The 23,438-nt window shown below is 45.7% G+C and overlaps 1 protein-coding gene across 1 annotated transcript in view; it reads right to left on the bottom strand.

The window, feature by feature from the left end:
- ptk7b (protein tyrosine kinase 7b) overlaps nucleotides 1-23,438 on the bottom strand; it is a gene marked incomplete at its 5' end in the record, with an annotated part of 64,083 nt that overhangs the window by 19,055 nt on the left and 21,590 nt on the right. Inside the window, one exon of the mRNA XM_079229798.1 lies at nucleotides 2,914-3,210. Coding sequence (XP_079085924.1) covers nucleotides 2,914-3,210 — 297 coding nt within the window. The remainder of the gene's footprint in view (nucleotides 1-2,913; nucleotides 3,211-23,438) is intronic.

Raw genomic sequence — 23,438 nt, 5'->3', positions numbered from 1 at the left:
AAAAAAAGTTGCAGGAATTATGACAGGATTTGACAGAGTGAAGCTGCACTTAAGATCAATAAGGATGCTCTAAAATGCATCCGCTGAAACGAATGTGGGTTAAGGACACACTCGATTAAACCGAGATGGCGCACGCGTGTGTGTGTGTGTGTTCGCTCATGTGTGCGCAAGTGGATCTGTGATTTGAGAGGGGGGTGGGAGATATGTGCCTGCGTTTCTACATTATGTTTTCCTTCTTCCTACAGTGCCTGATTTTCAAAAAGACTGTCTGTCCGCATCTCGTTACCAAGAGTCAAGCGAAGCGTCGCCTCCAGGACCAACAAACACGCTGACAATAGCGAGGGCTGAGCCTGACGCCTCTGCAGGACGCGGTCTCGCCGTGGAGACCCAGTGACCGGGGCATGACATATAAGGGTGAATGGGGTGGGGGGCTAAAACCTCTATTAGTGAAAACAGAGGGGGGATAATTACTCTGAATAACTCTCAACTGGCAGGATTTGCCCACCCACCATTGAGAGCAAGATAAATTAACTCTCTCTCTCTCTCTGCAGAGGGCAGGAGGGGGAGGGGAAGCGATCCACTCCATACAGTCTTTGCACTCCAGTACAGTCTATGTACTGTACATATGGAACCACCCCCACAACCCACATTTACTACTACGCACGCAAACTAGCACACGCATGACTGGGCGCACATGCAGGGTTAACGCCAGAGGGGGTCTTCGCTTGGAAGCTGTGCGCGGCTTTATCGCCCGTTAAATGCATGTTGGGGAAATATGAGAACATCCGTCACAACACGGCCTGGTCCACCTAAAGTGATCCGGAGACGGCCGGCCGACCTGCGTGTTCTGACAGAGAGAGAGAGAGACAAATGTGTTGAGGCGCACAGCACACAGAAGTTATTAAGGATGATTGATTGCCGCATGATACCTCACCTTGTGTGTTTGATTTAGGAAAGTATGCGCCGTGCTGTAAATTATCTTGTTACTGCTCCTTTAGCGGCGGACAGGAGCTGTACTGGAGGTGGTTTCTTATCCGAAGTCATGCCAGGGGAGTCCACTCCCGTCGATGTACTCTTATCAAACCGACACAAAGCTATCGATCGGACACTTTCAAGCAGAATGTACTGCACTACATCCATTAATATCTACCTCTCTGCTGTGCGCCCGCGGCTTGTATCTGCTTAATGTACTGCAGGTCTGCGGTGAACTCGCTAAAAGCCTCTGCAGGCATAGCTCGGTTCAAAAGTCCTCCTCAAAAGGCGACTTGATGCGATGCCCTATAAACACCATCGGAGGCAGATGGCGAACCCATGCATTCAAACACGCACGCTCATTAACACCTGCAAAAATACTGGTAAACTTATTGAGGAGCTTATTATTAAACTTTGTTAATATCAAAATATTGATAGTCGCAATGGAGATTTAACATGCAACCTCTTCTAAATGTCAATAGACAAGTCAGATGCTTTATGTGTGTGTGTCTTGAACTCGGCCCAGATCTCGCCACAAGGACAGAGATCAAGTTGCACCTTATTTGCATTTATTTCTCTTTAAATGTCACATCTGAAATTATCATAAAATCTACTACCAGTCTTTCATGTATTACCACATGGGCCCATACATATTTCCATAATTAAATCTGTTCATCGAGAATAAAATATATATATTTTAAATGAATAAACTACCTGCCTTCCAATAAAAACATGCCTGTCTTTTCCAAATGCGTGGGAATATTTGTAACCTGGCAGAGAATAAAGTGTATTCTGGGTCACGAAGGCATCTCTTAAGAACTGGTGCTACGCGTCTGACTTGTTTTCTTCCCTTTTTAATCTGTGGGAGTGTGTCAGTTGAACTTTATTGACACACTACATCATGTGCAATTGCAACACATGAAAGCAGTTGCCTTCAGATCAGACAAGGTCGAGGGGAAAACTGATGCGCTTTCTCTTTGCTCCATGTGGCTAAAACCCGGATCGTTTCCGCGCGGGCCCACAAACAATCCACCAGTGGCGGCACATCACCGAGTCGGGGGTTAAACCTCAGCCTGTCCCTTTTGGTCGGCCTCTCAGTTTGCTACCAGGAGGTCTGGACTCATCTGTTCTTGTAATCAGCCTTCGAACGAGCAACATCACCGCAAAGAGAAACCTCCGGCAGAATGTAGCGAGAGGGGACAACATTTTCCAGATGGGGCCATTTTTCTCTCTGCTTTGGTTTTTGTTTTCTACTACCATCAGTGCAAACTCTCTCTCTGTGTTTGTAAGACACAAAGACTTTTGAGTAACAACTGGTACCTGAGGGCTTTCCACAATACGCGAACAAGGCACAGCGCTGTGCAGAATTCCCATGGCTACTTCTGAAACTTAAAGAGGTTCGGTGAGGTTTGGTTCGGGGCGCTGAACAACAACATGTTTATACTAGTGTGCCTCCTCTTAATGGGACGAAAAAGTAAGTGAGGAGCGAAACGCCTGACACAAAATAAAAAGCCGTAGTGAGGAGGGCAGCGTTAATGTAAACCTAAATAATTATAGAGCTAGAAAAGTGGCAAATTACACTCCTCAGTCATTTTCCAGACAAAAGCCTTTTGATAGTATATATGGGGAAAAGAGTGTTACCCAACGGGAGAGAAAAAAAGAAAAAGAAACAAGCAACAAGAAACACATGCTCCGTGGCGTAGGTATCCAGTTTCCTTTGGAGAGAGGGAGAGGAAGCCACAAAGAACAAGGCAACAAGGTGGAAACATTCCTCCAGCTCATACTACCTGTCATCTTATACTGTGACTTTTGTTTAGCTTTTTTTTTTTAATCCAGAAACTGGATGCTGGCCCTTGTTGCCATTATGAAACCCTGTCAGCTGGCAATTTTCACCCATGAGGGTTTTTTCCCTTTCTTTAAAAAACAAAATGAAACACTCACACTTGATATTGAAGGAGGCGTTGGTTGAGTGGAGCAACATTCCCGTGGCCTCGTTCTCCGCGACGCACACAAAGTTGCCCGCGTCCAGCCGCCGATCCACAGCGGTGAACTTGAGGTTGCTGCCCTCCCGGAAGCGCCTCTCGCTGTCTTGCAGACTCTGCCCGTCGTGGAGCCAGCCGTAGCTGATGTCGGCCGGGTCGCTGACCTCGCAGCGCAGCATGGCGCTGCGGCCGTGCAATGCATCCTGGGACTTGGGCTCCTTCGTGAACTGCATGGCAGCGGCCTGGATGGACAGAACTGGAAGGGGAGAGGGGGAAAAAAGAGGGAGAGTAAATGACAGAGGGTAAGAATGGGGGCGCTGTTAACATTTTACTGCCTTTTTCCGTTCATTAAGTGGATGCCATAGCAACCACTTAGCCTGGTGGAGGAATGTGATGTTTAGACAATACTGGCGAGCTGTGATTTAATTTGTCGTAAAATGATCAGACTCAACGCTGAAAAAATACCTTTTCCCCCCGTTAGTGAGGCTGTGACGCGAGTGGGTGATCCAATAGTGTCTATTGTGTGTGTGTGTGTGTGTGAGAGACACACACACGAGCCTCAGAGTCATGTGCCATCAGATCAGCCTCTCTCCAACATGACGTGAAGTGTTGCACTCACACATCCTCGCGCACGCTTAAATCTTTTATTTCCCCCTTGAGATGCTTCTTGCGAGAGGGTCAGGGTTTTCTGCTCCATTTCCCCACATCTCTGTGCAGAAAAAGGACAAGAGTGCGACTTGGACTACGGCTGGATGAGGACCGCGCCGGGTATGCTACACAGTTACGAGCTCATTCCTATTTCTACATGCCAATCACGGAACAACTGGAACTTGAAAGGACATGTCTGTGACAACACTGCTGAAGTATGTGGAAAGAATTACGAGCTAACCAATTAATCTTCTTGCATTCATTCTAAATAGACTTGACAAGAAAGACAAACGTTTTCTTTGCAAGGTCACACAAAAAAGAAAGAATCTTTTCATGACGAGCCGCACTCACGATTGTTGCTCATCGGAGAACAAATCCTGGAAAAAAGGGAAGGAGTCTAACCGGCATCTTGCAATTTAAACTCAGCAGCTGCTCCACCCGGGCCTTCTTGTTCGAACAACCACCACAATGAACTACTCATCAATAACCATCTCAATAGTTTGTCAAGGCCCTCGTGTGCCCCTGTGCAACACAATGTTATCATACCAGAGGTCAAAGTTTGTTATCTTAAGGGACGGTCCACTGCTAGAGTCAATTAAGCATACCTACACCTGCGTAACGGTGTGTGTGTGTGTGGAAGGGAACTGGAGCCAAGTAAAAAACGGGATCTTTCAATAATGTTAAATCAAGGAGCCTGTTGAAGATGAGCCAAGGTAATTCCTCCATCTTTGACCCTCCTCATCCCACTGCTCCCGTCCTGCCGGTCAGCTCTTAATCAGACTCACCTTTGTCTCAGCTGCAGGTGTCTCAAGCTGACTGGCAGGAAGGAAAAGAGGCAGAAGGGCTAGTCGAACACAATGACGCAGCTAGAGTGGCTCTGGACAGGCAGGTTGGGACATGGACAAATAATCTCGCTTTAAATGCCCCCTTGCTGTACATTTTTACAGACAGGGCGGAAAAGAAATGATATAAATGGAGACTAGAGAACCAAAAACTAAAAGGTGTGGACCTCTGCGGGTAATGTCCGCTCGAGTAAGATACCGAAATATAAATCAACGTTACCTATCCATTTGCATTGTGGATTCACATACTGTGCCAACAATAAAAAGAGGCATGTCTTGAGTGTTTTTGCACTTAAAAACATGAAGTATAAACATAGAGATATCTGTTAACTAAACACCTCCCACGCAGATAAAACAAAAACATCACTCTTCTTGTGTTGAGTCAAAATTCAGTGCTGAAGGCCTGAGCACCTGAGCCGCTGCATGGAATAAATACCCCCAAGGAAGGACACGGCAGTGAGATGCACCGAAGGCAAACACAACAACCATTAAATGTTCCCACACATCAGGACACAAGCACAGACTTGAAGACCCTTGAAGGCCCAAACACAGACATGGTCTGTATGACAAGTCACTGCATTGGTAAGGAGGCTGGAGTGAACCCTGAGAGCAAAGGGTTTTACAGTCAGCCATCTCTGCTGTCCAATAGGACACCTTTTTCTTGCTTGTGTCCTTGTGGACCTTTCGTATGGATGCACTTAATACTTTAGGATCTAGATGTCCATGTGAGCCCATTTTATATTAAAAATAAGTTTGGGTCAGACTGTTTTCCCCAACTTGTTAAGCCAGCAAGGGATGGTGAGACAATGACACGTTACTCCAGTGTTATTGTTACTAGTCTATCATACTTCTTTTATTTTTGTATTTCTCCAGGTTGGCTCCTTTGGGGAATTGAATGGAGACACTGTATTAGAGGTCAGGGCCCAGTGGCTTTCCCTTCAGCCGTTAATTCAATGTTGGTGAGCTCCGGGAGAAGCAGCTGCTGCCCCATGACCGGCTTTCTACCTTATCGTATCTGTCAAAATGCCTCACTGCGGCTGAAACTTCACCTCTTCACCTCAATTTGAGCCGCCGAGACTGGAGACCGATCCATCGCACCTCATTTCCACAGAGGTGTTTGATATATAAATCGCAGCTTCTTTTATTCTTATTATGTTTTTATGCTTGGAAAAAGAAATCGACAAAAATGATGACTGATGTTTTTTTTAAGTTTGAAGTTATTTATGGACAATTTGTTATATCAGTGTAAAAGAAAAAAGAAGAAAAAGGCAGCAGATGGGTTGGAAACACCAGCAGAGTAATCCCCCAACATCCACCTCAAACAATCCATCAAGTAATGTTCACAGACGGCTCACTGCCTCCATGCCAAGCTTACGGCTGTGGGCTGAGAGGCGGCGTGCCAACTTCCATCACACTCCGTCTACAGCGATGTTACAGGCTTTGGTGGAGAAACGGCAGAGCTGTGGCACGCGGTTGATGGTTTCATTTGCGATGAACGCCGGCATTCGGTGCGAGTTTGTGTGTTTAGAGAGAAAGCGACTTCCTGGAAAGGTCCCAGCACACACAGATACGGTGTTTTCACATGCCACAGGACGACAGGCGAGATAGAGGGTAAACTGTACTGTAAAATACTGTACTATTCAAACAGGGACGGCACCGTGACCTACATCACACACACATACTGCAGCCCTGCCTCTCAACACTCATATCTAAACAGACACGCACAGACACACACACATTCAGGCGTGACGTAGGCAAGTTGCAACAAAAATACTTCTGAAGTTGTGTCTGTCTGTCCAAATCAATAGAGTTCACTGAGGTCGTGCTTTTCATTGAGTCATACGAGGGCCGAGGCAAACGGGAATGTTCTGCACAGACTGAGTGGCGTTTCAAATAGATAAGCGGGGCAGATGCTATCCAAACTCCCACTGAGGGCCCTTCAAAGTGAGAGCGGTTGAAAGGGAGAGTTACAGATAAAAGGGGAAACAAACAACGAGAGGGGGAACACAGGATGGGAATGTTGTTATGACAAAACTCTTCAGACTGAGGTGACGAAAGGGGTGAATGTTAAACTGACGCGCTGAACAAACCATTGCACATAGAAACAGTAAACACACTTATTAAATTAATGTATAAATATTATCCCTAGCAGTGCTATGGAGCAACATCTGTTGTTTCCCCGTTTGTTTGCACACATTGCTCCCACTCGTTTACATTACTGTGTTGAGAGAAGGTTGGTGGCTGTAACACACAAAGAAGACACAAAGGCAGCAAAGAAGACGACTGCAAGCTAAACAAAAAAAACAAACACGGACATTAACAAAGCAGAATTAAACTAAATGCATTGATCAGCTGTTCATTAGATGTCAACTCAAAAAGAGACCTACTTTAAGTTGTAAATTAGAGCATATTTACATTGTTGGTTCTTTGTTAGGTTGTTTTTAGGAAAGTTGGGTCTATAAAATGTCAGAAAATAGTGAAAAGTGCTCATAAAAATCCAAATCCCCAAAACTGCAGCTCCTCACATTTGAGATGCTGAAACAAGCAAGTGTACTGCATTTTTGGCAAATGACTTCATCAATAATGATCTTGATTAACGAGAGATTTATGTTGACTGACTTTTTAATTGATTTAAAAAATAAAGTAAAACCCCCAAGACCAGAAAAGGAATATGGTGTCAGCTTTAATAAATCAAAGCTGTTGAAAACTGTGCTAGGTGCAAACACTCTTCTCTAGGGAGCCTCCATCGCTTCACAGATTCAGAAAAACAAAACAACAAAAAGAGTCTTGGCTCCGATACCAATCAATATGCACTTGCCGGGAAAAGCTTGCAACGGATACGCTGATGCAGCCGGATGAGCAGCTATAGCTATGAAATATTAATAGTTCTTTGTTTTTCAAAAATAGTTTGAGTTTCCCTGGATTTCGATCAAGGTGTGTGGGAAAAAAAAAGTTGGAAGGAAAGTAGGTTAAAGACGGAGAGGGGGAAACTGCTGAGAGGGGAACGGTATCTGCACACCGGGATTCTGCTCTTCAACGCGCTGCCGACCCCATTAAGCCTGGCTCGGCTGTCAGGGGGAAGCCTGACAGACAGAAACAAACGTAATGGGCTCATCGGCAGGCGCTGCCTCCCTTCTCTCAACTTTGTCTGCTGGCAGAAGGGCGAGAGGAATCCTATTTCAAGAAGAAGAAAGAAAACTACGTTGTATTACCATATCAGCATGGGGTGGAATGAGAGCTGCATAATTGGGGTCAAAGAAAAGGGATGTGTGTGCGTGTGTGTGTGTGTGTATTGTTTGGATTAATGCTAAACAGTTTCTTATCTGGATATTGATTTTGTTGTTAATGTCCGCAGACTACACACAGGCCTGTATTGTGCAGGTTGTCTGTTCCAACCTGCACAATGTGCCGTATTTCTAAATATGTTGAAGATAAGCCTTCAACCGTAGGATACGATAAAACGATGAAGATCCTGTAAAATCGGGAGAGCGCATCTCCGGCGGGCCGGCCAGAGTGACAACAGGCGTGGTGATACGCATGCCTGAGGCATGAGAAGAGATTTAAAAAAGGGGGAAGACGTCCGCACATGCAGACGCAAACGGCAGCACCCACACATACTTGGCACCAGGCAAACACTCGCGTCTCCCCCCCTGTGGGAGCTCAAAAAAGCCCCCATGCGTGCCATTTTCACAGTTTCTCGGTGGGCCGTGTCGGAGCGAGACAGCTGCTCTGGAATGTCTCGGAGTGACGGGTCAGCAGAACGAGGAGTCGCAGGAACAGAGCGCTGCCGACAGCGCGAGGCAGTGATTGGAGCGTGGCTGCCATTAGATGTTTATCTCAGCGACGCCTCGTCTGATATACAATTCCCAGGATTAAACTGCTGCGGACATCCATTGAAAGGTCATGAAGCACTATTTGCGACGTCTGCCATCGTCGATGAAGACACTTCTGTCATCTATGATCGTTCCAGTGTCATTGCTCCCTCCTCTCCAACGGCCATGAAATCTACATAACCCAATTAAGGATAAAAGCAGCACTCAAACTTGCTCAATCGGCAAACCCTCAAACAAACAGTGCAACTTCAAAAGAGTAAAAAAAAAAATTTAAAAAAGGGGGGGGAAACGGCACAGACATGATTAAAGCGTCTCAGATCGGATCAATTATTAACAACTCTTCAGAGTTCGCATGAGATCTGAGAGAGCTTAGCATGATTTGAAAGCAGAATGAAACATTTTATTCAGTTAATGACAGTCACGGGGTCAGACAGGGGCCAACAGAATGAGCACAGACTGGAAACACATGGCACCACGTCTTCTAAAGAGAGGATGGGTTGGGAGAGAGAGCACCGAGGTAAACTACTCTCCCTGAAAGCATCCATTTCTACATTGTCCTACATTGCAGGATGTACACAAGTCAATGTACACAAGGCGGTCGCCCTTTTTATTTACAGCAGCTGGCTTGACTGAAAGGCCAAGCGAGCTAACGGGATTAGCATTTCTATCGGGGTGGATGTCACACAGCGGAGCAAGGAGCAAAGTCCGAACTGTCAGGGGAAGACCGTGATATGCATAGTATGTCCACCCTTTTCAACCTACTTGGAAACTCTCCTGGCTGTTGAACCTAAATACCTTTTAGTACCAACACAAACGTGTTCTTAGCATCAAGTAAGAAAGAGTGTCCGATAGCGAAAGTTGGCATTGAGCGCCTGGTCACATTCTTTGTCTGGTTCCCGATATATAGAGGACATTTTGTTTATGAAAATGTCTTCATTGCATTAAACAGTTTGGTAAATTTATAATTCCGGGACCCAAACTTGTGTCCGATTGGCACCGACACGATTATCAAACGCTAAACCGTTTGGAGAGTCCGTTTGGAGAGTCCATCCACTTTATATCATTTTTGGGACCCAATGGCAACAAGATGGCAGCCAAACACATTTAATTTTAGAGAACAATCCATTGTATTTTGATCAAGTGTCGGAGGTGCTAGCCTGGATGGGTGTCATGTTGGCATTTACAGAGAGAGGCCGATAACATCTGTCACGGTATGTTTATAAAACCTGAATAAAAGCTCAGATGAAAAACCATGAAAGCTTCATCCACGGTTGAGTTTGTGGATCAAGATGTCAGGGAGATAAACTGTGGGAATGAAGGGCAAATGGGAGCCACCGAAACCCACTGACAGAGCTTTCAAGGCCTGTCAGCAAATAACCAGATATCTCTCTCTCTCTGTGTGTGTTTCAGTTTTTCCACAGTTGCCTCGACGGCTGCCCCTGTGAAAACTAGTTGGCAGAGAAACATGATAAACTGTATTTTGATTTATTAAGACTGTGATATATTGACTTATCACAATTTAAATTCCAGCTACAACACGACCGTTTCTGAGAACATGAAGCCAAAATGCAGCGTTGGAGAATGTTTATCAAGGTCAAAATCTAGATTGATTTTGTGGTACTAAAAGTGTAAAAAAAAAAAGAAATAGAAAGAAAAAACTAAACAGAGCAACGATAACAGAAAATAGAAGCTAAAGTCAGACACAGAGTCAATTTTATTTAGCTCGTGCATTGTCATGCTACGGCAACCTCTCGGTCAGTATTTTTTTTTTTACAATGCTGCGTGTCAGAAATAGTTTGACATCTTCGACGAGATTCACAGAGAAAATCGGCAGTGCATGAAGCTGAAACAATTCCGCCCAAACAAAGCGGTCGGACCGCCTGATTCACCTCGACAGCTGAGACGCTGAACACGATGAAGTCAGACCAGGTACGATGCTTTGATCAGTCAAAACATTGCAGCTGGAGCGACGGCTTGGTTCACCACAGACTGATCCCGTTATTGACAACCGAGAAAAGGAAAGTAGGGAAATAAAAAGGTGCAAGGGAGTTGGTGTATTTTATGTTCAACCAGCACCAATGTGTCGCTACAGAGGCCCTGTCAAGTTGAAATGAATCAAAGTGATACAAAAGAAAGGACTCCCCGCCGCCCCAGGTAGTATTTCATTCTCTGCGTGGCATACATCTGCAGAGTGCGTCTCCGTGTTCAATCCTCGGCTTCTAATTGAAAACCCGTGTTCAAAGCCGCGGAGGCCGGGCTGCGACTGCTCCGCACGCCCGCCGACTTAATGCGACGGCTGCTCTTTCTGGACCAGGTAATTGCACCGTGGAGGGCTCTCGCTCTGCAAAGCCACTTGCGTCGGGTGCAAAGAGTGGGCCGGGCTCATTATGCTAAACCTCAGCGAGATCACTATCGGTTTATAAGCCTGTTTCTCTCCATCCTGCCGCCGACAGCGGGGAGCGAGCTCTGTTCCCATTAGACAGCCCCCCCTCAGCTTATTATCAGGCAACATTGGCATGGCAACAGGCATGCAACCTCAGGTGGACCATCGCTTTGCCTACGCTCAACGCTCAAGCAGCGGCAACAGCCATGCAGAGCGCCTCTCCGAAATGTCTGCCGCGATCCTCATCCTGACAAGACTCAAAATTAGCCCTTTCATCAGAAACGTCACACCGACTGCATTGTCGCTGTGTGTGTCATTGTAACTATTATAATTTGACATGACGTTTTGACAGAAGTGTGTCACCTCTCCCACGCCGTAATCAAAGCCCTCCTAACGAGCAGCACACCTCTCCGCCTTTGAAATGAAGAAGGGCTCCATATGGTCTCCACGACAGGAAAAATAATAAAAACACTCATATAACAGTGTGAGGAGGAGGGAGGAACAGGCGTCAGCCATAAATCTCTTAATAAGCGCACCGGGATGCGGTCAACAGCATCAAAGTGTTGGCTTGGCTCCACCCAAACGCTCCTTCACGTGTGCGTTAATGGGCCACCCATCCTCGGCCATTACCGCCTCAGTCGTACTACGAGGACTAGTTTGGCCCCTGAGGAACTCGAGTAGAGTTCTTCATTATTAACTGGCAGGAGAAAAGCCATATCTCATTGATTAAGCAGGGAAAAATACAAAGCACGGACTAATTAGCATGAGGCAATAGAAGAAGGAGGAGAATGATTAAAAAAAGAATAATTATTTGGATTTAATTTCTAAACTGCTCTATTTTCTAAATACTTCATGCTGGATTGTTTACACTTATTATCGCGTCTTTTTCTGTTTAACATCCATGACACCGCTTTGAAGAAGCGGATGGCTTTGCATCAAATGGTCGACTCCCTTCTTTTATCTCGCTGCTGAGGTTATTTCACTGAGCACAGCATCGCAATGTCACGCTGTTCCACGTTACCGTGGGATGTATAAATGGCTGTTGGCGAAGCGTGATCTGCTTGCTTTGCGCCAGATGGAGCTTGAGTACGTGAAGAAACCTTTTCAGAGGAGATATGCGGCACATCTCTCATCGTCACCCTCCCCCCTGCTGCTCTGTCCCTCGACACCAGGCTTCATAACTGTCATGCTGCATCTAAAATAGAGACATCTGAGCGTGGCCAGCTCTCCCCAATTTTCAACACCCACTCATAAAAGGCCGACTGTTGAAACAGAGGCAGTCTAATGCGCTCTGTGTAATGCACGGCCACGCTGAGCACATAACATGAGCCGACGAGGAGGGAGGGGGGCTTCGAGAAGAGGGCGTACAATTTTACCAGAACGCCCAAAACCGATGACGATGAAGAACCTTTGTGCCGTCCACAGACCCGAGCCCGGCCTTGAAAGGCTCCGTGGATATTATTACCAGTCGTGCAGAGCAATCTGGAGCCACAGACAGTCCCCTGCAGCTGTGCTCACACGAGACAGAGCGAAAATGAGAGCAATTATTTGATTTAAGCGGATTAGGCTTCGCTCAGGTAAGGCAGCTTGGGTTGTTCCTCTCTCTTTGGTCCTGAAAAACTGGGCGCTAATCCAGTAATGACACCACTTTGAGAGGGAAAACTCAACAGTGCAGCAGTGGAGAACAAAGGCCGCCATTTCTCGCAAGTATGTTTAATTTCTCCCCCCCATATATACAACAAAGGCTCCACACACGGCGAACATGAAAGCTTAACGCAAACTGTTTACAGAAGAAAGTGCTATAACTACCCTGCAAAAGGGAATGAGCAAAAATGAACAGAGGATTTAGTATCAAACTAAATAAAGAGGAACAGTAATGTCAAACATCTGGGGGTCACACTCTTGTGATTTTCTTTCCAGCACCATGAGCCAAAGATGGAAGATTAAGTCGCGGTGGAACAGTGGAGCTCAGCAGTTTGCAGTCAGGCTAAACACTGATAGATTTTTCAGACAAAAAAAAAAAAAGTGGGGCCAAAGTGGGAGTTAAAGAAGTGGAGCTGCATGGGTAAATCTTCGTCTGAGGGCCTATCGACGCCGCCTCAACAGAGTAATATGACAGATATGAGATAAAGCAGAGGCAAGAAGTGGAACGCCTCCAAGTGTCTTCTGAAACACGATCCACGATCATGACCGAGCTCGATGGATTAAACAGAAAGACGGGGAAAAACAGCTCCACTGCAACAAAAAAACAACCAAAGCCAACATGCAGACTTGGGACGGAAACCTTCGAGAGTGCAGCAATCGCAGGACAATATGTCTCCAGAGTGACAAGAGCTGCTTTTCGCATCAGTGGAAGTAATAAATGATGGTTTCCATCGCTGGCTCTGGCAGCAGATGGGCGCTGAGTCCTTGGCTACCGATGCTGGTCTCGCTCTGCAGGCGGCTCTGGCTAATGCCTGCACCTCTGTTATGTCCAGACACGAGTGCCAACCAGGAATGCGGTGGCACTCTACGATCCCCCTGCTGGAAAACTACCCGGCGCGGAGGGGAGTGAGCCAAGATAAGAAGATGAGAGTCCAAATGGTCGTTTCAGTCATTTTGATGAATGCTTATGTTATACCCAGAATCAGTCAGGCTTTTGTTGGGCTACATAAAGGCTGTAAAAGAGAGACTTCTACAGTCGTAACTCATCACTGAGGAGCACTTGAGATCGTGTGGGAGATAACCCATTCCCCTTTGAACAATACAATTTCATTCTAGGTCAATCCAATGCCAAGCTTCTGCTGCAACATCCAACTGCTAATATATTTAAGCCAGATGATTAAAAAGTGAAAAAATGAGGTTTGAAATTAGATTCCTCCATCAGGGCAGTATCAATTTGATGATCTAACAAGAACGATAATAAAGACGAGAAGATGGAATACTTAATGATGGGTGGATGGAAGAACATGTTCATCTGAGAGAGTCCGATTCTTCCAGTCACTCAGTGGGGCTCCAGAGTCCAATAAGGACTCCATTAAACCTCAGTTTCTCTGCGTCTCGCTGTCTCTCTCCATCACACCATAACAGTCCATCTACCATTGCCCTTTGTAAGAGTGCTTTTAAAAGCTTACTGCATCTCTCTCTGGTGAAAGCAATCTGAAATATATAATATGAGCAACTGTGAAATAGTATTTATGGTCCTAGTGCACCCTGAAGACAAATGACACAAAAAAAGCCAAACCTTTGCAGTACAAGTTCACAAAAGCAAGGTATACATCTACCTTCCTCATTTCATTCAGAAAAATGGATGCCAGACATGGGTGGCCTTCCTGGCCTCCTCCCATTTACCTCTCCCTCCAACACACACACACACACACACACACACACACACACACACACACACACACACACACACACACACACACACACACTTCAAACAAGCCTGGCAACCAGGTTGTTTCCAGGACCAGTCGGCTCTGTGGTGTAGGTTTCCTAGCAGGGCTTGGCTGGCTCTGCAGAGTGAGCTCAGTGTAGTCACCACAGTTTAATTAGGCGCAACCTTTCTGGACAGACGTCTACTGTAACGGCAGTCCCCTGCCGCTGCTGTAAAAGAGAAGTCCCTGTGACCCGTGGACCACATGGACGCGAGTGTGTGTTTTTAGAAAGCTACCAGAGCCGGAAGGTGAGAAAAGATGCCTTATGGAGATTTATGCTTCCATTTATTTTAAATGAATAGTATCTACATAATATCCAAGACAGCAATTTAGCAAAAGAGCAATGCTAAGCAACTAAAAATATGCAGGAATAAGCACCTCAGCCACCCTAATTTAAAACACACCACCAAGTCCAACTCTAACCAGAGAGAACCAGAGAGGGAAAAGAGAGCAGACACACAAGGAACTAATTGCTTTGTGTCATCTAAATAAAATCCAACATCAAACGCCTCCCATTATGCGAGCTAAAGGGCCAATGTGACGTTTCAACACGGTTCCTGATGTTCCTCATGCATCTGCAACCCAAATGATTATAATTAGGTTGTATTATCTTTTAATTAAAGGAAGGCACAGTCGTGTGTTTGCAAGGCAGCAGGTGGTCCGTTTGCACAGCCATGAAGAGCGAGGGAAACCCATTCACCCCTCTCTGTACTTTACCATATTTTGGTTTGCACCACCCTGTTTAGATCCTCTTGGGTTTAAAGTCTGAGTCAATCGCATGGAAATGGATCGCAGTTCACATTTGGCTTTGGGAATGTGATGTTTAACGAAAGAACATCTGTTGGAGTTCATTATTTTACAAGGTGATGCGCAGACAAGACCCAGCAAGTCTTTTACAGAACTTTGGGTTTTGGAGTATAGAACGTTCTGCAAGTTGCTCGGCATGTTAACAGCAAAGTGTTTCTTTGACTAACCTCCCGAATACAGTGTGTTTACAGCTAGATGCTCATTCGTGACTGAATCGTGTAGATGTGGAAGTGTTAACAGGACCACAGAGACTGCCAGACTTGTGTTGCATACATGCAAAGATACCCATTCAATTCAGTCATTATTTATTAAGATCAAAAATGAGAACCATCACATTTAAGAGGAGAGTATGCAATGCTATGTGTCATCAGGGGATATTTCTCTTTGGAATATAAATCCACCAATTCTCTCTTTTTTTTATTATTTACATTTGCCACTGATGTAGTATATCTAAAGGACATTGACGCATAAGTGCCACTTTTCAGATCTCACGGGATTGACTTTGTGTGCCGTCGGGGGTGTATGACATTTGCAGCGCCTCCGATTTATTTGAATAACAGAAGAATGGGCAGGATGTGGCGGACCCCCAGCGAGGCTCAGCATTTAGCTTTGAAAGCAATGTTTGTATTAGCATAGAGAGAGAGCTGCGTCTACTTTGAAGAGGGAAGAAGTGTGAGGGGAAAAAAAACAGAGCCATTACAGGGGGGTGGGGCTGAGAATCACTAAAAAATGTCTCCTATATTTACAGCCAGACATGTTGAAGGAATATCTGATTTAGTTGCATTATCTACAATCCATCAGGTCGTAAATCATTACCTCTCTAGACGATCAGGTGCTGGCTGTTTCATACAGATGAAGGATAACCAGCTGATGCAAGAACTGAGCAGAGCCCAGATGAATCTAATTTAAGGATAACCACGTAGACTAATCCCTCAAACAAACGGATCTCGCCTCATTTGCATCAACATAATAGTCTGCCGCCAAGAAATCACCAAAATCAAAGTAATTCCTTTGTTGTAAATCTTAAACGTTACACAAGCTTTGTCAAAGCACTGCAACGAACAGCCACCGCTATTACACACGATATCACACGACCACTTACCGGCCGCGTTACCTGGCAACTCGCTGCCACTCGCGCCGTTTCCACCCACTCAGGTGGAGCCGAACACGGCCGGGGCGATTATGTCGTTCCTGTGAACAATCAACAGCTCAGCGCTCACCCTTCACACCTCCGTGCCGAGTGAGCGGCGCTTTGTGTTCACACTGCATGCACGCTCGGGTGGCGCCGGCTGCGTCTACTACAACCAGATGACTGGAGGCTCGCCGTCTCGTTCTGCGCCGTAGATTAAGGGTCACCGGATAGGAAATTAAATGTTTGGTCTCTGTGTGGAGTGTTTGTCCAGGTCCCGCACCTGTTGATAGGCATCTAGACACTAACAGGGCGAGCGCGAAGGATCTGAGATAGGACAGGGCGGCAGACTTCCGCAGGGATAAGCCAGACCGATAAACGCCAACACAAAAGGGGTTTAAGTCGGTGGGCACACGAGGACCAGTGTACGACCTTCCTGCTCAAACAAGCAAAAGGCCCCAAGCCATCAGCCGGCTTTGACCTTCAACGACTTAAAGAACCCAAAGTCTCACTGAAACAATGGGCATGTCTCTGTCCGTCTGGAATACCTTATAAAACCATAGCCAGCTATGAAAAAACATCTTGATTATGATTTATCCTAATTCCTTGACAATCTTTCCATTATGCTGTTCCAGGAACCTAATCCTGACGGAGTGGGTGGATGGCTTTCTACTCATCAAGCTCCAAGTAGGGAATACACTTCAGGACGGCAGCTGGTATTCATCTCTACATCTGTTCTACAAATGTCTGTGTTGAATGCGAGCGCTGACGTTGGATGAACTACAGGAACCGAGAAGGAGGGGGATGCAGATCGTGTCTGATGCATGTCAATGTTTCTGTTTGTTTGCCTCAGAGTAAGCTGGGGATCAAATGGACAGCGTGCTCTCATGTGAGCGGTCCGTTTCGGCTCGGGGGCTCCTGTCTAATGAGGATGCCAGTGTATGGAGTTACAGACTGCGGCTAGACCACCGGTGACCACGACCAGCCAGCTCAAGCTCCCTCCCCTCGGAGCTCCAGGCTCAGTGGAGATCCACGGCTTCTTTCCACAACAGCTATTGAAGAAAAAAAAAAGTAGTCCGGGAGGAGTTGGTGCGTTTCACGCTTTTAATGACAAATCACACGAGAAGCAGTCCGAGCCCAGAGACCCGTTCACACAGCACAACGAACCGACCGGCAGAGATGGAACCTAAGACCAGTGGTTCGGACTTTGATGCACACCATGAACACAACGACCTAAAATAAACACCTCCAGCCAAAAGACTTCAGATCAAACAAAACACATGATCTTCAACAGCATGTTTCTTTAAAATGAAATGAGAGATTTCACACCAGGTACAATTCCTCCTAGACCAGTGACATGAACATGTAATAGAAAATAAGGATGTAGACAGCTTCCAATTTCACTGAATAATTATAAAAGAAAAAGAGTCTTACATTTTTGACAAAATACACATGCAAACTTGCATTTTAGAACACACTAATTAATAATAAATAAATCAAAAAAACACTGGCAAAATGTATTACAATTCCAATTAATGTTGTACTCTTGATACCTCAGTCAACAATCCGTGGTTAATGGACTTTGAGGTTTCTCGTTTTTCCGACTGAAAGCAGTGACGCACCGTGTTCCTGACAATACAATTAATCAAGTTCATGTCGCAAATAAAACATTGCATTTAAAAAAAGGAGTCTAACACTTTTGAAGCACATCTATCGCTCTCATAACGGAGAGACGCTTTCCTCTCTTGAGTACCGGAAGTCCTACGCTCAACTGCACTTCCTGAGTTGTAAGGAGAGCGAGTTTGCTCTGGGCAAACAGTCACATCAAGACATCAACCCGTCATGCCGCCAGGACATGGACGTTAGACATTTTGGAATATTTTAGAGTAATATCTTTCCTTGAACAAATTATTAAAAACTTTAAACTTACAAAAATCACTTTCCCATCATTCATGGAATGGGAGGGTCATAAGTTGTTCAGTCCTCAATAAACAGACACACAGAGACAGACCCACACACACACACACACACACACACTGGTTTCTTTTCCCCATAAATGTAAACAGCATTGGAAACCAGTGAGGCTTGACTGCCACAATGGCCTCCCTCCAAGTGTACTGTCACTCACACTCGAGGGAGAGACACCTCACGGCAGGAGGTGGCGCGACCCCCTGAGACTTAACGAAATGACACCTTCACACACACACACACAATCACAGACACACAATTACACGCTGTAAGGCCACTAATTGGTGAGCTTGGCTGTGTGTGAATACTAACTGGATGTGGGGCAGCAGCTGTTGTTATAGGCAGTTTTCTCAAAGGTGAAGAAGGAAGGAAGCTAAGAGGAAGAGAGAGAGTGTGCATGTGTGTTTGAGTGTGTGCCTGTTATAATAAAGAATCCAGTCTCACGCTGTGTCATCCCCCGTGCCTACAGCCAATTACCTGTGTGTGTGTGTGTGTGTGTGTGTGTGTGTGTGTGTGTGTGTGGGGGGGGGGGGCCCGCCCCCCTTGTCTTTCTGTCAGAGGCTGTCTCGTCTTTAAGCACGATTGGACAATGCCGTTTCCTGTCTGGGCTCCCCGTCTGCCTGGGAGACCATGCTGCTATCCCATAATCGTTGCCATCCTTACCCACCACACACACACACACACACACACACACACACACACACACACATACACACACACACACACACACACACACATACATACACACACACACACACACACATACATACACACACACACTCTACTGGTGCCCTTTCAGATATCTTCTGTTCCCATCGCGCCTTCATTCGCTTTACATTTCCTCTACGGAGAAAAGACAGTTTAAAAGGGTTTAGTGTTTCCCCGCGCAGAGGCCGTACCGGGCAACCTGCCCCATACGGTAATGGCTACCTCCGTATATTTTGACCCACTTCAACTGAGGCAGAGGTTCTTAAATGTCTGACGTCATGGAAGTAAAGAGAGGGTCTGTTTATGGATGACACAAGAGTGCAAGCTCAACGCTCAACTTATCTTTACCGCAGAAAGGCTGACACAGAGTCACCGACTTCTTAGCCACACTTGCACTATACCATGCAATGTGATACTGTAACCCTGCAATAAGTCCTCCCTCTGTAAAGCTGAAGAGTTTCTACATTTGTTGCGGTTTCTGAGCTGCACTCAGTTCTGGATTGGACCAACAGCTCACTTTAAAGCTGATACGGGGTCATATAATTCAGACAATACACAAAAAAAGAACTGCTGTACTCATGTTAGAGTAAAAAACAACAACAATAAGCTAGACGTTTAATATTAGACTAATATTATGCAGGAAATCCCCCCACAGAATGTGTTCAGTGGAGGTGTTAATTGATGTATTAGCTATCAACAATTTTAGCGCAAAGATAGAAGTGGCAGCCTTAAGAAAAAAAGAAAAAAACACTGGATTGAGTCATTGAGAATAGAACTTGACAGAATGGAATAAAACAAAAATAGAAAATGTCTTCAAAGTCTCAAATCAAACCAGGGACTCGTTTATCCTCCACTACGTTCAGATTGCTAAATTTACACATGAAATGATGTTGCCTCTTGTGTCTGTAATAATCTTGCTTTGCATTAACATGTACAATATTATCGTTATTATCTTACCAGTTGACAGTGTTTTGTTACATCTACCCATCTGCTTCAATAATCTGCAACAGTATGTGTAAATATTTGTACATTGATGTTTATGGTTTTTTTTCCCCCCACATGACTGATATTAATTTAAGTTTGTTAATTGAAGTTACTCCGAGGAAATTCCCTCAAATCACATGCAGCTAATCCAGTTTTAAGCTTAACTTATGGTTCTGCGTCATGTCGAGCATTCGAAGTTCTGCGTCGAGGGAACGCGTTGCCTGCAATTACCGCCATGCCGCCAGGGGTGTGTGCCTGTGTGGCTGTGTGGCTGTGTGGCTTCAGGGGTTATAGCCGAATTCCGGTCACAGTAAACAATGGCGACCGAGTTGGAGCGGCTGCATTAAAGTTGGAGCTCATCAATATTGAAGAGCAAATGCTTATATTGCAAATGTTGAAGCGCAGGCGACAGAGAAGACGTTTGCGGAGGTGCTCTGTACGACCACTAAACCGGTCGAGGCTGGGAAAAAGCAACTGCCGGAAATTACGTTCTGAGCGGACCAATCACAGCGCTTGCGGTCCGCGTCAACGCGAAGTTAGGATTTTTTGGAGGTGCGCGTCAGGCTACGGCGTGGGGGTCTGCGTCGACGGCGAACCATAAATTAGGCTTTAGTCAGGATGTCGTTAACCGATTGGTAAACACAGTCTATCAATAAACACAAGAGGAATCTCAAGTGGGATATGAATGAAGACGAAACAGATGCTTTTCAGTGGTAAAGTCCAACCACTTCTCTTCAAGAGCGACTGATGGGCAGTTTGCTTAAAGTCAAGCGGCCAGGTGGTGATTAAGCTACGAGTCTCACACTGAAGCAAAGAGCTTGGTTTGCAGAAACAAAAAGGCGGGGAGAGTTTATCTACGCTTACCTTTTTTTTCCGTGGAAATGGCCGCAGTCACGTGCAAGCAGACATGAGGAGAGAAGGAAAAGAAAAACAAGAACGTTAGCCACGGGCTCAACATCAGCACAGACACCACGGTGAAAAGAGAGAGGGCTTCTTTCTGCCAGCATCGGCTTTTGTTCACGAGTCGGACTTTGAGCCAACAAGAACATCACATCTCTATCTTGGAAAGGTTTTGCGTTTCTTTAATTTACTTCTCACACAATGTATTATTGCTGCAATAGTGAATCGCCTCCTGGCACAAGAACCTCTGTGCATCCACATGGAGCACAGGACGAGATAAACCAACCCAGGTGTAAACATGAATCCATCCATCCATCTTCATTCTTCATTTCGTTTCCCCAAAACTATACAGCACTGATTGATTTACGTTTCATCACCGCTGGCTGTATAAACCTCGGTGGCAACAGCCAGAGTGGTCTCTTGGGCCAAAAATCCCCCGAAAGGGCTTCTGGGTAATGCTTTCATCCAGGGAAGAGCCGTTCAGGTCAACACATCTTCCTCGCTCGCTTTCTCTCTGCCTCAAAGGAACGATCTATGAAAAGGTGCACCATGCATTGTCTGAAAGCCCCCACGAGCGTTGCCACATGAATCCATTTTCTTCCCTTCACTGGCTCCCTGTTCCCATTCATCTTCCCACCGTTTTGGGCTTATCTTGGCCGAGTCGGAGCGCCACAGGAGGCGGGAATGAGAGAAAGAGGAGAGCCACAAAAAGCTAAATAACAGATAGTACATCAAAAAAAGTGGGAGAGAGGTGGATCTCCATTTTGCTGCAACTGAAAAAGACCAGACCTTTGCCACCATGGGAGACCTCTCGCTCACCCCCTGAACCCAAATGACACGCTCAGAACACATTGCTTTATTGCCTGTAAAATAGACACAGTAGCCTATTTATAAGAGGATTAAGTAAAGAAAGAAAGACAGCGGGAGGGTGCTCCGTCTCTGCCAGCACTCCCGGCCCGAGGGGGAGGACGGCACAGAACATGCATGTAGCCCGCCGTCTACGGTGAAGGTTTCCAGGACACTGTGGTTAGGAGGAATATGCGTTTGCGCTATGAATAAATCAAATGGAAGTGCACAATGTAACGCGGCCCCGATGGCGGGAAGCCATGTCGCAACGTCATCGGGACACACCGAATATATCAAAAAGAGACACACTTATATACACACACACACATACACTGGAGGCGTGCCCAATCACACCTGCATTTAAGACGACAAATTTATGGCAAAATCGTATTAATTGAAAGGACATCGCCATAATCAATGGAGTCACTTGAGGGCAGAAAAGTGAATCCTCACACATGTTTCCCACACGCGATCATTGCGTCGTCAAGCCTTTAGATCCACACATTTCGTAAAGACGCACATGTTTTTTTACCTTGTGTCTTAAGCCTAATGCCTGAGCTGAATTGATACAAAGTTGAATGTTGCTTAATTAGTTCTCCATGGTTGTTGCATTACAGAAAAACACAACAATAGAAATAGAAACTCCAGTAAACAAACCAGAGTTGACTTGCATGAGTGTAACCAACCAGGGGCCCACTGCCTCAAGCTCATCTCTGATCTCTGCCAGTCTTCAAAAGCAGGCTGTCCAATAAATCTCAGACGGCTTTTTAAAAAGGTGGAAAGTGAAACCTGGCTGCTAAGCACCGTCAGTGACCGTCTCGCCCCCACCCGTGTATCAGTAGCACAAAGAGCAGCGCTGCCTCTCTTCACATCAATGGTGACCGCTGCCTCCAGACCTACTGATTTAATGATTTACTTCAGGCTTCAGAGGCTGAGCGAGCTTCAGTAACAGAGCCCTCCCTTCGGCTTTTAAAATGTCTGTTGCTACCAAAAGAAAACCAGTTATAATTTAACGGCAAATGCTAAACAATAATGGCTTGTGTTTCACAGTAAAAACAGGAGTATCTGCATGTCTAATTTCAGCCCCCGTCCCGCCTTTCTCAGGCGTCCAGTAACAGTCTGCTCCATCTTTCCATTTGGCCTAAAGCCAGGCTGTAGGGCTTACGCAACGTTGGACACGTTCTCAGGTGTCAGCGCTATTGATTTGAAGCCGGGAGGGACGGGGCACTGTAGTGAGTAACAACCCCATCCTTCAAACTCATCCAGGACCAGTGGGACAGAAGGGAGGCGAGCAAAAACTCCGGGTTTAAGGATCGTTCATTCCTTCTTGACTTTACCACACGTTTGTTTTCATTCTCCATTTCAGCTGGATGCATTGATCCGCAGCCCTTTGCAGCTCAAGGTCTTGTCTAAGGAAAGACCCAGACGTGCCCTCGTAAAGGGCTGATGGGCTTACAAAGGGAGGAGATGTGAGCCGCATTATAAAGGGCTGGGAAGCATCCATCTTTATTATTGGAGAAGCCTACAGGTCATCTATTGCCAAATAAATGCATCATATGATTAGGTTCTGCAACAACAAACGAGAGCTTATGAAACTTTAATGATGAATCTATATATTGTTTGTAATAGGTCTATATTTTTAGGGGGGGGGGGGGGGGGGGGGCATCCCTCATCTGTCCAGGCAGCATCGTCCAACAGGCGTTTCCACGGTAACCACGGCAGGACAGCGATCCTCCAGGGATAAGGGGACTTACCAGTGGTCAAAGGTCAATTAAAGGTAATTTATTTTTGCGGAGAAGAGCGATGATTCTCCTATCTTCAGGCATCCATCCAAAACTATGCTATTTTTTTAAGGAGAGTTAATATTCAGTTCCCTTCAGGTGCATTTAAATTATTTTTGTTGCCAAGAAAAAATATATGCTTCAGTGGGTATTTGTCCCAGTTCCATCAGATATGTGCATACAATTATCCTGTTTTTCTTTTTCCCCCCTAAAAAAAAGCAATCTAAAATTACTCTGTC

This window comes from Taurulus bubalis, assembly GCF_910589615.1.
Source record: "Taurulus bubalis genome assembly, chromosome: 14".
NCBI classification, from domain to species: Eukaryota; Metazoa; Chordata; class Actinopteri; order Perciformes; family Cottidae; genus Taurulus; species Taurulus bubalis.
Note: the sequence above shows the minus strand (reverse complement) of the source record. Positions and strands in the feature narration are given on the sequence as shown.